General features: G+C 50.1%; 1 protein-coding gene across 3 annotated transcripts; it reads right to left on the reverse strand.

Moving 5' to 3' along the window:
• Positions 1–425: 425 nt before the first annotated feature.
• Positions 426–16,965, reverse strand: LOC309400440 (phospholipid scramblase 2-like). Of its 3 annotated transcripts, none has more exons than XM_081968934.1 (8): positions 16,924–16,965; positions 12,302–12,416; positions 7,456–7,736; positions 5,573–5,615; positions 4,553–4,773; positions 3,707–3,868; positions 3,388–3,549; positions 426–3,245 (listed from the first exon to the last, which is right to left on the reverse strand). In XM_081968934.1, the coding sequence occupies exons 2-8, from the start codon at positions 12,312–12,314 to the stop codon at positions 3,183–3,185; spliced, it is 945 nt and encodes a 314-aa protein (XP_081825060.1). In that variant the 5' UTR covers positions 12,315–12,416; positions 16,924–16,965; the 3' UTR covers positions 426–3,182. The 3 variants fall into 3 exon arrangements, with proteins under 3 accessions (XP_081825060.1, XP_081825061.1, XP_081825062.1); XM_081968935.1 differs by lacking the exon at positions 16,924–16,965 and adding an exon at positions 14,477–14,626; XM_081968936.1 differs by lacking the exon at positions 426–3,245 and having other exon boundaries at positions 3,411–3,549; positions 4,497–4,773.
• Positions 16,966–17,212: the final 247 nt, after the last annotated feature.

Here is a 17,212-nt window from a genome sequence, read left to right on the forward strand (position 1 = left end):
TAAGTGAATCTGGATTCCCCGTTGACTTCGCTCGTCGGAAGGTCGCAAAAGCAGAATCCCTGATCGCAGGACACTGCCACCGTCATAAATATGAGTCAGTTTCCAATTTTGATGACGGGACCACCGGGATGCGATGTGGCAATGGTCATAAGTGTGAAAAAGGCCATACATGTGAGTTAGTTTCCCAGTCTGGATTTCTGACGTCGTGACCAACGGGGATGTGGCAACGGTCCTAAGTGTGAAACACGATGGTAAGTCATTTCCCCCACCAATGCCGTAAACTTTGGTCGCTAAGCGGAACGTTGCAAGTGGAGGAATATTTTGGCTTTCTGTTTGCATTGGCTGCTTTTTAAGGATTGGCGCCCACTCTCGCATCGAGAGATGTGAGTTATCAATCCAATGAAATCAACAATTAATCCATCAAAGAGGAAAAAATTAGCAAATTAGCATATTTATTCATTTTTTGGTTCAGCCTGGAAATTCAAAAGTTCCGTCGTCCGCGGGACCCAAAATGGCATCCTTCCGAAGGAAGGGGAGGTGTTGCGGCGCGCTTGACCTCCCAAAACTAGCTCCGAGCCTCCCTCCACACGAGGGGTGGGAACTACATAACCCATCACCCGTGCCACCGTTCGGAGAAGATGGCCCAAATCGGAACCCCAAACTCGGAGACTTAAATTTGTCCAAGCAAGCGTCAACTTCAAGAGTCCATCTTTGCTTTCTTTTTCTCTCCCAGCCACGGATCCTTTCTCCACAGTCAAAATGCGAGAGTTGTGGGGTACAAATTCACCCCATGCCACCCCAAAACATTTGGTATTTAAATACAGTACGGAAAAAGACACCGAATATTAATATTATACAAGACGCTGAAAATTCGGGAAGGGAAAAGGGGGGGGTTTGCCTTGCCGTGACCCCCAACCCTGAGCTGATGTTGGGGAGACCCTAACAGTCCTCAAAAGCGGGGAGAGGGTCTTGCTAGTTTAGTGGTTAAGGCAACTTGGCACCAGCAAACATTGCAAACATCCATGCCTGACCAAGGAATTACAATCCCAGTTCGGAAGGTAAAATTATCTACAAATTTGCGCCGGAGAGAGTCGAAACGGTTGGCTCAAGACCATGCTTCGTCCTTCGTGCCAACCAGTCCGTTCCACGCCGACACACGCCAACACCCACCAGACATAATCCAGACAAGACCCATAAAGCGTCATCCCCGTTGCTCCCTTCGCGATCGGCTGAAGACTACAACGCCCATGCCTCTCGGGGCAGCAGCCCAGCCTATCGCCCCAGGGCACCACGTTGGCAAAAACAAGTCCAACCACGTCCCGTGTCAGCCCAGTAAAAAGAAAAAGAACAGTGAATCAGCAATTGAGACAGACAGATGTCTCCAGATGTGCTTGGTTTCCAAACTTGAGGCACCCATGCCGCTCGGCTCCTTGAAGCCTTGCCATCATCTGATTTGAGTCCAACAACGGAGCCTTTGTTAAACCAAAGATGGCTTGTTTTGTTTTCCTTTTAACAAGCAAGGATTATTCTTTTTCCCCCACTCGGATTTTTCAGGGGAAGGGCAGTGGCACAGCTGCCAAAATATAATTATATTTATTCTGCCAAGTGTCCTCCTATGAATTATCTGCCTGGCACAACTCTCTGATGGGTGTGTGTGTGTGTGTTTCTCCACTGCCCCCCCCCCAGCCCCTCTGCTTGGAGATCTGGAGAATCTGTGGGGCACGGACACCCATCCCTGGGAGTGACTAAATCCACACCCAAGGAATAAACCTTCATCTTAAGGCTGTCGTGTTCAAACTGGGCACCTTTAAGACGTGTGGACTACAACTCCCAGAATTCCCTTAGCCAGATATGTTATCTTCTTCTCTGCCTTGAGCAATTTCAACCAAACTGTGTGTGTTCCAGCTTAACTCTGGAACGCCTGGCCCGCTAAGGAGAGCAAATGCGGCGTCCTAGAGCGGCAATTGTTTGTGATGTCATGGGAAGGAGGAGGGACAGCCTGGGCTGTTAAGCAGAGCGAGTGCGGCATCCTAGAGCAGCAATTGTTTGTGATGTCACTTCCTTCGCAGCTTCCTCAGGAAAGCCAGCCGTGACATTCGCCCTCCAGTGGACGAATGGGGAAGCGCCTGATGGATTTGGGGCAAAGGGCCAGGACTGTAGACAGGGCGGCAAAGAGGAGTGCATGGGAGGGGGAATGGATTGGGCAGAGATGATGGGCATGGGAGTAGGGGGAAGAAAGGCCCCTCTCCATGGCTCCCTGTCAGACAAAGGCTTCGACGTCTATAAATATCCAGGCAACGCCTCGTCGCTAGCTAGTCATTTATAAAGGAGACTCGCTAGAAATCCAGGCTTTGGATAAACTATGTCTGTAAGCATACCCCCGATCTACTAAGTCCATAATTCTTAAGTTGGCAGGGGAATTCTGGGAATTGAAGTCCATACATCTTAAACTTGCTGAAATGGAGAATTCTTAAGGACTAGGGCTGTCTGGTTTTATGTGCCAAGTTTTGGTTACACAATAATCCACCGTTCTGAATTTTTTTGACTAGACTCTTAAGATAGCCTTGGTCCCCGCACCCCAAAAAAGCGCCCAGGCACCCCAACTCACACGAGCATCCACAGCGATCTTCCCCGCCAAACATTTCCCTGAAAATCACAACTTTAAAACTGGTAACACCAGAACCTCTAACCCAACACGTTTCCCAACCTTCTTCTCTCCTTTACAGAGCTGGACTTCAAGTCCCATAATCCCTAGCCTGAGGACGACCGATAAGAGCGCGGCGCAGGACAGAGTCTTAACAAGGTTTGCGCAGAAGTACAAAACCCACAACAGCTTTCGGGCACCGGAGCAAGTAGGATAAGATGCCCAGTTTTTGGACACTTGGAAGCCTTCCAGCTGGGCAGCCTTGCCATCTGTCAAAAATGCTGTAGGGTCTGCTCGGGCAGAGGGGGGGTTGGACTAGATGACCTGCCAGGTCCCTTCCAACTCTGTTAATCTGTGAAGCGCCTCTGCGCAACGAACGGGAGACAGAACGGGAAGGGAAGACAATCCTAACTAAGAAACCATCGCTGTCAGACCCAAACACACATATACACATACCCTCTACACACAAACACACACACACACACACACTCTCCGTTAGGTCAGACCCAGGAAAATTGTCCCCCATTTTGAGATGATTTCAGCTGGACAGCACAGAGGTCCTCTGTCCAACTTCGCCCGTCTTTTCGAAAAACATAAAATCCTGCAAAACAAAGGCAAAACGAGTCAGACGTTGCTGGAGTAGAGTGCCAGGAGGTCTCGGTTTTTTGGGGGGGGGGAGGCGTAGGGAAAGTGGATCCCCTCCCACCACAGATCTTATCCCCCTCTTCCTTGACCGGACTCACAATGAGGAAGCAGGCGCCCATCAGAATCGCCTTGACCTTCACGTCCAGATCGATGGGGAACTGGATCCCGAAGTTGTCCGTGTCGGTGAAGACTTCCTTAAGGAGGCCGCTCCACTGCTTACTGATCCGGCCCACCCCACGGGACTCGTCCCGCGTCTTCACCTGCAGGAAAGGACACGTATAGACTGGGCAAAACCTGGCTTAATAGCGGTCACTGTGAGAGGCCTCTCGGAGTCTTAGTGGACAACCAGCAGTCAAAAAAGCCAACGCAATCCTAGACTGCATTAACAGAGACAATCAAGGTTGTCTGCACGCGCACCTCGAAGCTGACATCTCCGCCACAGCTGCAGGCAAAGCAGGGCCCCAAAACCCGCAGCACCGTCTCCTTCTCCACGTTCTGGATGGAGAACCTGGGCATGAAAGGGTGCCAGGTCTGCACCACGTAGCCAATGGTGGCGCCCGGCGGGCACTGGACTTCCATCTGGGCAAAGGAAGGGGGGGGAAGAAGCCGGCATCAGAAAAACGAGGTTGAGAGGTTCCCCAAGTTAGTCACAAACCATCCCGTTTTTAACCCGATTTCATTCCTTTTTCATCAATCTTGTTAAAGAAAACTTGGGGAATATTTCACTATTGGTTAAAGTTGGCTGTCAAAAGAGATTGACGGGACATCAATCCAGCGGGAATGGCAGGAGAGCTTTAAAAGGACAGGAGGGACATTTTCCCACACCACCACAGGAGGGCCAATCACCAGGTGACGGTGAATTCTAGTCCTGCCTTAGGCATGAAAGCCGGCTGGGTAGTCTGGGACTTTTCTGCCTAAGGCAGGACTAGAACTCACTGTCTCCTGGTGATTGGCCCGAAGTCACACAAGCCTTCTTTCATACTTCAGGTGAAACTAGAACTCCCCATCTCCTAGTGACTGGCCCAAAGTCACTTAGCCAGCATTCATGCCTCTGAGGCACGACTAGAACTCACTGTCTCCTGGTGATTGGCCCGAAGTCACGCAAGCCAGCTTTCACGCCTCAGGTGAAACTAGAACTCCCCATCTCCTAGTGACTGGCCCAAAGTCACCCAGTTGCTTTCATGCCCAAGGCAGGACTAGAACTCACTGTCTCCCGGTGGAGCCTGGATGCAATTGCCCACCAGGCCCCCCTCGCCGGGTTACCTCCTGAAGGCAGCAGGGGAAAAAGCAGCTGACGCATTTCAGCGGGCGGACCAATCGGATGACTTCGCGGCCGCTGGGATCGTCCAGCCTCATGGAGAAGCGGCGTAGCGAGCCGCAGCAGTTCCGGGTGCAACAGTCGTTCTGCTCCTCCGCGTGGAAGATGTGCTGGCCGAGGCTGTTTCGCACCTCGTACTTGTTGTTGCCTTCGAAGCCGATGAACGCTGCGGAGAGGAAAGGACCGGAGAGAGAAAGGGATGAAGGAGAGCAAGAGGGCATAGTGTGTGAAGGTGCCATTTGTTAGGGCACGCAGGGCGTTACCCTGTCAGCTCCAGCACGCATGCGCTCACTGGCCAATGGCTGACTTTGGCCTTCTTTTTCGGCCATTTTTCACGAAAAATAACCCCAGCACGCAAACCGTAAGTTCGGCAATGGACTTCCAGTTTGACCGCAGGGCCGTTTTTCGCCCTCCGGTGGGGCAGGGGAGGCCGTTTTTGCTCTCTCCGGGCTCCTAGAAAGCCTCTGGACCCTGGGGAGGGTGAAAAAACGGCTCCATCGGATGCCAAAAGCAGGGTGGGTGGGGTGGGGGTCACGCACATAGCATTATGGGTGTGGGCACGCCCGCACACGACCCCCCTGTGCTCCCCCCGCTTTTGCATGCGATGGGGAAAAGGTTTTAGCCATCCCTGGGCTAAACTATCACGTTTTTTGATTCGGTAACTTCCTTAATAGAAGGTGGCAATGAAGTAAGACATAATATATCTTGACTTCAGCAAAGTGAAGGGGGGGGAAAGAGTTGGCGGGGGAATTCTGGGAGTTGAAGTCCACAAGTCTTAAAGTAGCTAAGCCTGGACAATCCCCCCACCCGATCTATAGGCTTCCCCAACTTCTGCTTCCTAACGTCACAACTCCCCCCCCAACCGCCCAGTTCAAGGCCTGAGGGAAGCTGAGACTCGGGCACGCCCGAACTCTGTCCATGCACAAGGTCTCCGAAAAAATCAATAATGGCTTTGACCCCCTTACCTTCTACAAGTTCCACCTTCTGATGGATCAAAATTTGGTCCACCTGGAGAAAAGCGACAGAACAGAATCGGAGAGGAGGGAAAAGATAAATGAAGAATTCAAACCAGGACTATTTCTTTTGGGAATCATAAACGATAAACATAACAAGGGGGTAATCTATTTAATAATACATATTATTACGGCAGCAAGAACGGTCTTTGCCCCAAACTGGAAAAACAGGAAAATTCCACAAGAAGAGGAAGTAATTAGGAAAATTCCTGTTTTGTGCTGAAATGGATAAATTGACGTGAGAATCGAAGAGCAAAGGCGAATCAGAATATTGTAAGATCTGGGATAAATTTTTATCGATGATTGGAAGGAAAAAAGGAAAGACCCAAAATAAGCAATGGCTTAAGATTTATAGAATGGAGATTAAAATTAGGTGGAGACTCTAGAAAGAGTGCAGAGAAGAGCAACAAAGAGGATGAGGGGACTGGAGGCTAAAACCTATGAAGAACGGTTGCAGGAACTGGGTATGTTTAGCTTAAGAGAAAGAAGGACTAGGGGAGACAGGATAGCAGTCTTCCAATATCTCAGGGGTTGCCACAAAGAAGAGGGAGTCAAACTGTTCTCCAAGGCACCTGAGGGTAGAACAAGAAGCAATGGGTGGAAACTAATCAAGGAGAGAAGCAACTTACAACTGAGGAGAAACTTCCTGACAGAACAATTAATCAGTGGAACAGAAATTGCCTCCAGAAGTTGTGAATGCCCCAACACTGGAAGTCTTTAAGAAGATGCTGGATAAACCATTTGTCTGAAACGGTATAGGGTTTCCTGCCTAGGCAGGGGGTTGGTCTAGAAGACCTCCAAGGTCCCTTCCAACTCTACTATTGTATTGTATTGTATTGTATTGTATTGCATTGCATTGCATTGCATTGCATTGCATTGCATTGCATTGCATTGCATTGCATTGCATTGCATTGCATTGTATAGGTGTGGAATCATAACAAGAGGGAACTTACAAGATGGAAAACTTACGGTTTCCAAATGAGATGAAAAAGAAAATTATTGCAGGAATATCCCAAAAAATTATACGACAAAGGGAAAAAAATCCTGGAGGAACGAATAACGCAACACTTTAAAAAAAGCCAAATTCCCCAAAGTGACTGTTAAATTCTGTATTTTTTTTTCCTCATGTTTTAAAAAGTTTCATTAAATATTAAGCAAACCCCATTTCTAAATAAACAGTGTGTTTGTCTGCATACAAATCATTTTGAGAAATCATAACCACGATAGTTATGATCACATTCATCATATTAATATGGATCTCATAATTGTAGTAGCATTTGCTTATCCATTTTAATAAACCTTTGCTACAAAAAGCATCCTTCTCTTAGATTTCCACATTGCTAACTTCTGTTCCTGTTGGTTGGATAAAAGGAGTCCCTTTTTTAAAATATTCAGTTTCTTCCTTTTCATTTAATTGTAAGTGTTAATCTATCCATTTCTGCACATTTTCGTATTTTTTTAAAATTGCATTTTCCTCTGTAGGGAAATCTTCATTTTTCCAATGTTGGGCAAATACAATTCTAGCTGCAGTCAGCACATGTAAAATTAAGAATTAGTATTATTTTTCCAGTAATTCTGTATTTCTATCTGTGCTTCTGGTTGCCTTCCGTTGGGAAGCCATTGGGGGGCATAAGACAGTAGAGCCTCCAGCATCAAGAGCAGAGGGGATTGAACCCAGAAATTTGCAAGCCAAGCACGTTCCTTGAAGTCTGCCGTCTCAAATCAAAATCTGTTTTTCGTTCTGCACTTATAAACAGGGAATCTCACTTTTAAATCCCTTTTCTTTTTAAAAAAAATGCCCCCCACCCCCCTCCATTCAGCACCCTTGTGCTTACCTGAGTCAGGTATTCCAGGCCAGGTGGGATGCTAGCCGACACAGGCAGGTAAGGGGTGATGGCCGCGTGGGGGTCACCAGACTGGGGGTGTTGGGGAGAAGCGGAGTGATCCCGGTATCCTCGGGGGGGCGGTTGGGGGGCTGCCACGTAGCCGGGCCCAGGACTGGCGCTGGGATAGACGTTGAACCCTGGGCTAGGGACGGAGGGCCCAGCGTGCGGTGGTGGCACGACGGGGTAAGGCGGAGAAGCCACTGGGTATCCGGGCTGTGGAACATGGTACCCTGTCAAAGAGGACAAAGAGAAATACAGACTCAGTTCCTGAAACTTTACCTGCAAACAGTGGCAGGTTAACAGACTTAATAGAATAATACGAGCTGGGAGGGATCTTGGAGGTCTTCTAGTCCAGCCCCCTGCTCAGAATAACAGAGTGGGAAGGGACCTTGGAGGCCATCTAGTCCAACCCCTGCTCAAGCAGGAGACCCTTACAGAATAACAGGAGTTGGGAGGGACCTTGGAGGTCATCTAATCTAACCCCTTGCTCAGAATAGCAGAGTTGGAAGGGAGCTCAGAGGTCATCTATTCCAACCCCTTCCTCAGAATAACAGAGTGGGAAGGGACCTTGGAGGCCATCTAGTCCAACCCCCTGCTCAAGCAGGAGACCCTTACAGAATAACAGGAGTTGGGAGGGACCTTGGAGGTCATCTAATCTAACCCCTTGCTCAGAATAGCAGAGTTGGAAGGGAGTTCAGAGGTCATCTATTCCAACCCCTTCCTCAGAATAACAGAGTGGGAAGGGACCTTGGAGGCCATCTAGTCCAACCCCCTGCTCAAGCAGGAGACCCTTACAGAATAACAGGAGTTGGGAGGGACCTTGGAGGTCATCTAATCTAACCCCTTGCTCAGAATAGCAGAGTTGGAAGGGAGTTCAGAGGTCATCTATTCCAACCCCTTCCTCAGAATAACAGAGTGGGAAGGGACCTTGGAGGCCATCTAGTCCAACCCCCTGCTCAAGCAGGAGACCCTTACAGAATAACAGGAGTTGGGAGGGACCTTGGAGGTCATCTAATCTAACCCCTTGCTCAGAATAGCAGAGTTGGAAGGGAGTTCAGAGGTCATCTATTCCAACCCCTTCCTCAGAATAACAGAGTGGGAAGGGACCTTGGAGGCCATCTAGTCCAACCCCCTGCTCAAGCAGGAGACCCTTACAGAATAACAGGAGTTGGGAGGGACCTTGGAGGTCATCTAGTCTAACCCCCTGCTCAGAATAACAGAGTTGGAAGGGGCCTCGGAGGTCATCTAGTCTAACCCCCTGCTCAAGCAGGAGACCCTTACAGAATAGCAGATTTGGAAGGGACCTTGGAGGTCTTCTAGTCCAGCCCCTTTGCTCAAGCAGGAGACCTTTAACAGAATAACAGGGGTTGGACGGGACCTCAGAGGTCATCTAGTCCAGCCCCTTGTTCAACCAGGAGACCCCCATTTCAGACAAATGGCTGCCCAATTCCTCCTTAAGAAACCTTCACACTGCACGGGTGCAGCATGGGAAATGTAATCCCCGAGGGAAGGAGGTGGCTTGCTTTGCTCGTCTGAAGGAGGCAAAAGGGGATCGGGTGACACCTCCCCCAACCCGGGACACTGTAACCGTCACAGATGCGAGTCAGTTGCCAGGAGTCTCCATTTTTATCGTTGTGACGGTCGTTGCAGAGTGAAAAAAAATGTTTTCGGTTGCTTTTTCAGTGCCTGGAAAAGGAACCGTCGCGAAGGCGAGGACTGGCCGTACAGCTCGCGCCTCCCGCATTCGGGACTCCGAGGAGGCCGTCCAAATTTGATTCCGTTTCATTTCTTCGGCAAGTGGATGGCAGCCGCCAAATTCACCCGCCAGGTGAGACTTCCGGCAGCTGGCAAACTTTTTTTAAAAAAATTAAAAATCCATCAGGCGATTAAAAACGCATTGCAAAGAATGATTCGGGTCTCCCTCGGCTGGGGTGGGTGCGAATGATGCTCCAAAGGGTAACCGCGGCAGGTTACGTACGAGGAGGGGGGGAGGATTCCCTCTGCACCCCCCCTCCCCTCCCCGACCTAACCTGCCCAGGTGCATTCCATGATCCACGCCCTCCATCCATCCTCCCGGCTTCGCCCGAAACAAGACCGGCATAGAGGAGTGCCCGCATCATCGCCATGGCAACCTATGGATCAGCCGTGTTTTGCAGGCATACAGGTTTGATCAGGTTAGGGCAGGAGGGGACCTTGGAGGTCATCTAGTCCAGCCCCCTGCTCAAGCAGGAGACCCATTGGATGGCCCAGGCAAACGGCCTGACTCCCTTTTCCTTGGGGCAGCCCCTCACAATACTGGGAAACTGCTCTCCTGTCACCCCTTACTCCTCCTCCTTTTCATTCAACTAAACATACTCAATCCCTGCAACCGTTCTTCACATATTTTACTCTCCCAGGCCTTTAATCCTCTTAGTTGCTCTTCTCTGCCCTTTTTCCAAAGTCTCAAACCTTTTTTTTTTTGCAGGGGTGGCTTTACTAAGGCTTCACAAAGCGGCGCTTAACCCTTCGCGCAATTTTGAGTCTTGTCTTTTTCTCCTTACACAGCCGAGAATTGTATTCCCCTTTTTTTGACTCGCGTTTAAACTCCAAAAGCCATCTCCCAGTTCCCAGTTTTGGAGCTAGGTTTCGCTCAATACTTGCATTTCCCATTCCCCACCACCACCACCCTTTGGGCTTTCTGGAAAGGGGTGGGTACCACAAGTCCCATCATCCCCACCTCGCCGTCCTGAAAAGGCAGCCTTGACGGGAAAGACAGCAACCATTTTGGGGAAGTCAGCCTGAAAAGCACAATTTTTATTATTGTCGTTATTCTGACGCTGACGTCATTCTCTGCTTTCCGGGGTTGGTTTCACTCCTGCAGCAATTCAAACGGCTGCACCTGGTGGAAGATTTAAGGCTTAAAAGCAATTAAAAGGAAAGAAAATGAAAGAGAAAATGAAAAACGAAAAATTGGCTAGGTTTTCTGGCTGATTCACAAAGACGGCAGGATTTCTAGTTAGGTCACAGATCTTTTTCCCAGCAGGATAACTCAAGCTTCTCCTTTGAGAAGACGCAAAATTAAATTTTATGTCTCCTAATGCAGACAGAGAGAAATTCACGTTTTTCCTGTTGTGACAGCCTTCTGGCGCTATCAATTTTCACCGTCTCCTCCTCCTCCTTCTTCTTCCAGGAACTTATCAAAAAACCAGACAGATTGAGTTTCGTTTCTCTTCTACCAGGCCACCTGTTGCTGCAAACGAGCGGTAAAATTAAAATAGTAATAATAATTTCATAGTATTTGCAAAGAATATAAAAAGAGATGGGTGCAAGCAACAGGGTCAAAGATCATTGAGGGAGAGAATTTCCCTGCTTTGCAAAATGATCAGGAAATGCACTTTTTTGTTCTAAGGCAGGCGTCGTGTCTTGTGGCAAGGCGTTCCAAAGTCTGTCGTTGGATCCTGTTGCTGTTGTTTTTTCTCCCCTTGTCCTGATTCTTCCACTACTCAAGCTTTACCCGGATTTTCCCACGGAATTTAAATCTTCGGATGATAGGAAGGGAGTTTGCCAAAAGTTGGCAATTTTAAGACGTGCGGACTTCAACTCCCAGAATTCTCCAGCCGGCTTCCCCCACCCTTACTTTGCCGAAGTCAAAAAGATATATTATATCTACTGTATTCCCACCATCTATTAAGAAAGTTTAAAAATACTTTTTTTAAAAAAATGGGACAAAGTTATCTGACCACATTTTAACAGATTAGCAGAGTTGGAAGGGACCTTGGAGGTCATCTAGTCCAACCCCCCACCCCACCCAAGCAGGAGACCCTGGCCTACACCATTTCTAACCAATGGCAGTCCAGTCTCTTCTGGAACATTTGCTCTTGTCCTGCCTGTGCTGAATTCTGGGGGGGACCCTTGCTGGCTGGGGATTCTGGGAATTGAAGTCCGCCCGCCTGACATTTGCTGGGATGGAAAAAGAGGAAAACATGCCGTATTTTCCGTGCCTGGAAAACGTGCAGGGTTGAGGAATGTACCAGTTGGGAGGGAAGGAAAAATGACAGCCAAAAAGGAGAAAAGAAAAGAAATTTAGTAATTCCATCTGTCGATCCGGCTCTGAACTGAATTTCCAAAGGGAATAAAACTTTTCAAAACAACCAAAACATCACAGTTGAATCGAAAGCAGCTCAAACCAGCTGCCGAATATGCAGAATTTCTGGTTTTTTGTTTTTTGTTTTCCCCTCCAAAATCAGGACGTTCAAATCACTGCCCCCGGGGCAAATTCGAACCTGGGACGTCCTCAACATACAACAGTTCATTTAGCGACCATTCGAAGTCACAACGGTATTGAAAAAAAGCGACTTGGGACCGTTATTCACACTTACGACCGTTGCAACCCAGGCTCTTGGGCCACTGACTCGCATTTACGATGGACGTCCATTTGCGACCTGACGAGCAAAGGCAGCGGGGGGAGGGGGATTCCCTTAACGACGGAAGAGCTTCGCTTCAGGTCTCTGGCAACAATTAGTGTAAAACTAGCCAAAAGTCACTTAACAACTGCAGGATTCGCTTAACAACAGCAGACTCACTTAACAGCCCTGGCAACGATTATTGTAAAACCAGCCGCAGTTCACTTAACCGCTTCGCTGAACGACATAAGTTCTGGGTTCTAATTAAGGTCATAAATCAGGGACTACCCTAGACATGTCACTAAGGAGATAAGAATTTAAGTGAAACGTTAAGAAGTTGGAAGAGTCCTTGTCTCGTCTTGTCCCCTGAATGGGGCATCGCAGGGAGCAGAGATAGGAGAAAAACCACAAACCTGGAGCTGCCATGATCCCCGACTTCAGAGAGGGACCCCCACTCTGGGCGGCTTCAGATCAACAACCGACTCTTCCTTCCATCTGCAAGAGTCCCTTCGGGGGAGAGCGGGCGGTCTAGAAATCAAATCAAATAAATAAATAAATAAGATCCCTGCACAAAAAGGGATTGAAGAGAAGCTGTTGGCGTTTTCAAGGGGCATCTGGTGTGAAACGGTGACTTCATTTAACAAAAAGGGGGACAAGGGGTGTCTGTGTGTGTGTGTGTGCACAACTGCCCCCCCCCTCCCAAAATATTCAGGAATTAAAGGGGGGAAAGCTTATTCCTTGCATCACCTGGGACACTAGTGGGCAAGCTTGGCCCCTTTAAGACTAGTGGACTTCAACTCCCAGAATTCCCCAGCCAGCACGATCTCGCGCACGCGCACACACACACACATACAGACAGATTCCAGCTCCCTCCTTCAACAAACCAACAGATTCCAGATCTCTGTTGCACCAACACACACACACAAACACACACAGAGAAAAGAAAGCAAGGAGAAAATACAGAACCCAGAGGATCCACTGTCAAATGAGAAAGGGGGGGAAATTGAAAAGAAAGTACTAAATATACAAGTATATATTCAAGAGAGAGATATAAAGTGGGGGGGGGGGAATAGTTAGGATAGATTAGTGAAGGGAAGGGAATAAGGAATGATACTAAATTATATTTGGGTTTGCGGAAATACCATCCCAAGGAAACATAAACTAAGATTTGAAAGAGACACAGAAAAAGAAAGGGAGAGAGGAGGAAAGGAAGATAGGGGAAAGAAGAAAGAGTAAGGAGAGGAGGATGGAGGGGAGAGAAAGAGAAGGAGAGAGAGTAGGAAGGGGAGAGTAAGAGTAGGCTAAAGGGAAGGGGAAGAAGAGGAGGAAGGAAGGAGGGAGAAGAGAAAGGGAAAAGAAGGTGGCCTTACAACAGGAGGAAGGGATGGGAAATAAAGCAACCCAAACTGAATATTATAACCTATTAAATGGAATAACAAATGTATAAGAATGGCAAATAGAAAGAAGAATTATGTCAATGTATACTTAGAATGGTATGTAAGAGAATAAAAAATAAAAATAAAAACATTATTAAAACGCACTCCAGCTCCCTCCTGCCACAAACCGGCTACAGGCAGGCCCTCAACTTACAACGCTCCGTTTAGCGACCAGTCCAAGTTACAACGGCACCTTGAAAAATGTGACTGGGGGGGCATTTTTTCACACTTCCCCACCATCGCCGCATCCCCGCGATTAAAATTCAGGCACCAGGCCGACGGACTCGTACTTACGACGGTGTCCCGGAGTCGCACGATTCCGGCAAGCAAAGCCCCATTCACTTAACAACCTGCAGGACTTAACTTTAAACCACCGCGGCAGTTCGCTTAACGACGGCAGGCAAGAAAGGTCGTCATAACAACTGCCCCGCTCAGCAACGTACATTTGGGGGTCAATTCTGGTCGTACGTCGAGGACTACCTGCATAGATTCACACACCCCCACCCTCCACCTCATCCTTGGGAGTCCTGCCGAAGGCATGGAACTACAGCCTCCATGAGGCTAGCCCCCCCCCCCCCCCGCTGTGCAGCCTGGGAGTTGGAATCCAACACTTCTGAAAAGTGCTGGGTTTGTAAGAAATGCCACGCATTGCACCAAGCTTGTGTTGGATGCAAAGACACACACACAATCCACAACCCACACCCTTTCCCTGGGCCAAGTCCGCTGCTGGGCCTCTCCTCCACGCGAAAATCTCCCCCCCACCCACGTGCGACCCCCCCTCCAAGGCTGGCCTTGCTTTGAGTTTCTACCAATCTGCAGCATGGCCAAGGGCGGGGGGGGGGGGCACACACACACACACAGGGAGGGTGGGAGACCCCAGCCAACCCCACCGGGAACCAACCCAAACGGGACTTTGCCAAGGCAGCTGGGGAAGGTACAGCCAGACCCCCCCCAACCGATCAGACCCCCCTCCCACTTAACTTGAGGCCAAGGGGAAGGGGCTTCCCCTCCGCCCTGAAAACAACGGGAGACCCCCCCACAAAAAAACAAGGGCGCCTCTGCCCTGCACCCCTTTAAGGGAAAGGGGAGGGGGTGCAATTGGAATCCTCCCCCAGCCCCTTCCCCCGCTGGGAAGACCTCCAAGCCCCTCACCCGTCCCGTCCCTTTCGCTCCAAGCCCGCTCGCCAAGGCCGGCAGGGAGGCGTCAGTCTGGGGAGGGGGAGCAAAGCAAGGACGAGTGGCACGTGGTCTGCCGGGAAACTGGATCCCCTCCCCAGGGGTTGCGGCCGAGGGCGGGGAGGAAGGGAGGAGGAGGAGGAGGAGAGGGAGGGCAGCCTCTTCCTGCCGCCTCCTTCCCCAACCGGGCGCCCCCCGCTATAGATAGGAGAGAGAGAGAGAGAGGAGGGAAGGGGGTGATCTAACCGCTAAGCCACGCTCTCCTCCTTCCCAGCCTTGCCCAGACCTCGCCCTGCCGCCCGCGGGGTTTTGGGAAACACACACACAAATACACAGTGTTGCTTTTGCTTAGAAACACAACACACACAAGCGATGCCCTGCGAAACAGGAGGGAGGGGCGGGGAGGGGGGGCATAAAAGGGGCAGGGGCGCAATCGTGGCCCACCCACCCACCCCCAAGGCCAGCAGGCCCCCCCTCGGGAAAACATAGGGTGTATGTGTGTGTGTGTGTGTGTGTGTGTTTTGTGTGTTGTGTGTGCGGACAGGAAGGCGTGGGGTTTTCCATAGGAAGGACGCAGCGGTTTCCAGCCTCTCGCTTTGACGGGTGGCAAGAATGTTGCGGAGTTTTTGTTTGGTCCAAATTTGTGGAAGTCCTCAAGACCATCCCGAGAGTTTCTTGACTCGCGTTTATTTCCCCCCGGGGTTGGGGGCTGGGGGGGCTGTTTCTGCAGCTTTGATGCCGGGTCTTTCAACGTCCAAGCACGCCACGCCAGGGAGGGAGGGAAGGGAGGGAGGGAGGGAGGGAAGGAAGGAAGGAAGGAAGGAAGGAAGGAAGGGAGGGAGGGAGGGAGGGAGGGAAAAGAAAGGCAAGGAAGAGGCAGGGAGGAAGAAGGGAAGGGGGAAAAAGGGAGGGAGGGAAGGAAAGCAGACAAGAGAAAGGAGGGAAAGAAAAATAGAAAAAAGGAGGGAAAGAGGAAAGGGAAGAAAAAAGAGGGGAGGCAGGGAGCCCACTTCTCAAGGTGAGAAAGGAATAGAATGAAAGAGTGAAAGAAAAGTGGAAGAAGAGGGGAGAGGAAAAGGGGGAATTGATAGAGAAGGAAGTAATGAAAAGAAGGAAGGAAAAAAGGAAGGAAGGAATGAGAAGGGGGAAGGAAGGAAAGATGGAAAGAAGGAAGGAAAGAAGGGAAGAGAAGGAAGGAAGGAAATATAGGGGAATGGAAGGAAGGAAGGAAAGAAGGAAGGAATGAAAAGGGGAAAGGAAGAAGGAATGAAAAAGAGAATGAGGAAGGAAGGAGAGAAGGAAGGAATTAGAAGGGGAAGGAAAGATGGAAAGAAGGAAAGAAAGGAGGAAGGAATGATGCAGGGAATGGAAGGAAGGAAGGAGAGGAAAGAAGGAAGGAGAGAAAGAAAGAAGGAAGTAATGAGAAGGGGAAAGGAAGAAGGAAGGAAGGAAAAAGGAGAGAATGAGGAAGGAAGGAGTGAAGGAAGGAATGAGAAGCAGGAAGGAAAGGAGAAAGGAGGGAAGGAAGGAATGAGAAGGGGGAAGGAAGGAAAGATAGAAAGGAAAGAGAAGGAAGAAAGAAAGAAATGATAAGGGGGATGGAAGGAAGGAAAGAAGGAAGGAGAGAAAGAAGGAAGGAAAAAGGAGAGAATGAAGGAGGCAGGAGAGAAGGAAAGAAGAAAGGAAGGAAAGAAGGAAGGAAGGAAAAGGGAGAAAGAAGGAAGGAAGCAGAGGAGGAAGGAGAGGAGGAAGGAGAAGGGGAATGGGAGAAAGGAAGGAGAGAATGGAAGAAGAAAAGAAGGAAGGAAGAAATGAGAAGGGGGAAGGAAGGGAGGAAGCAGAGAAGGAAGCAGAGAAGGAAGGAGAAGGGGAAAGGAAGAAGGAAGGAAGGAATGGGCCCACTTCCCAACAGGAAAACGAAAGGAAGGAGACCTTTGAAGGTACCGATGACGACGTAAAACCCCCATCAGCCCAGCTCCTTCCTGGACTCAATCCAACGCGCAGTCCGCGGTCTTTCACAGAGTTCCTCGTCGGGCGGAAAGGACCGAGGAGCGGAGCCAAAGGGCCTCCGGGTTTGGAAAGGGGGCAGGACGGGCATCGGGCTGGCAAAGTCCCGCTAGCTGGACCCAAAGAGGGGGCGATGGGCGACGCCCCCCCCCCGTTTCCGAAGCCTTCCTATTGGGGAGGGCGGCTTGTTTTTTTTTTTTTTAATTAAGCGGTGGGAGCGGCTGGGCTTAGCCTTATGGGTCCAGCGATCCTTGCCCTACAACACCCCGGCAAGGTAGGCCACTCCAGGGCTACGCCAAAAAAGAAAGCGGGCGAGAAAGCGGGAGAAAAAACGGCTTCGCCTTGTCCCCCCCTGAGGTCCGCGACCCCCCAACTTTGGATCTTCCTTTCCAGGACCCCCCTCCTTCCCCCGTTACCTGCAGATCCGGAGAGAGACGAGCGGTACCCGGCGGAGGCGGGGAAGCCAGGCTGTCGAGGGGGGGGGGCGCTTTTTGTTCTGCTTTGGGGAGGGGGCGGAGCTGGAAGGAGGAGGGGAGGGGCTGCGAGGGTGGGTGGATGGGGATTCCGCCCTTCTCCCGCCCAGGGAAAGCATCCCTCTGCACGTCGGAAAGGAGTTTTCTTCTTTCAGAGTTGGAAAGGGACGTTGTAGGTCATCTAGTCCACCCCCACCCCTGCCCAAGCAAGGTTTCCATCCCCACCCCACCC

This window comes from Natrix helvetica (assembly GCF_964273705.1).
Source record: "Natrix helvetica genome assembly, chromosome: W".
NCBI classification, from domain to species: domain Eukaryota; kingdom Metazoa; phylum Chordata; class Lepidosauria; order Squamata; family Natricidae; genus Natrix; species Natrix helvetica.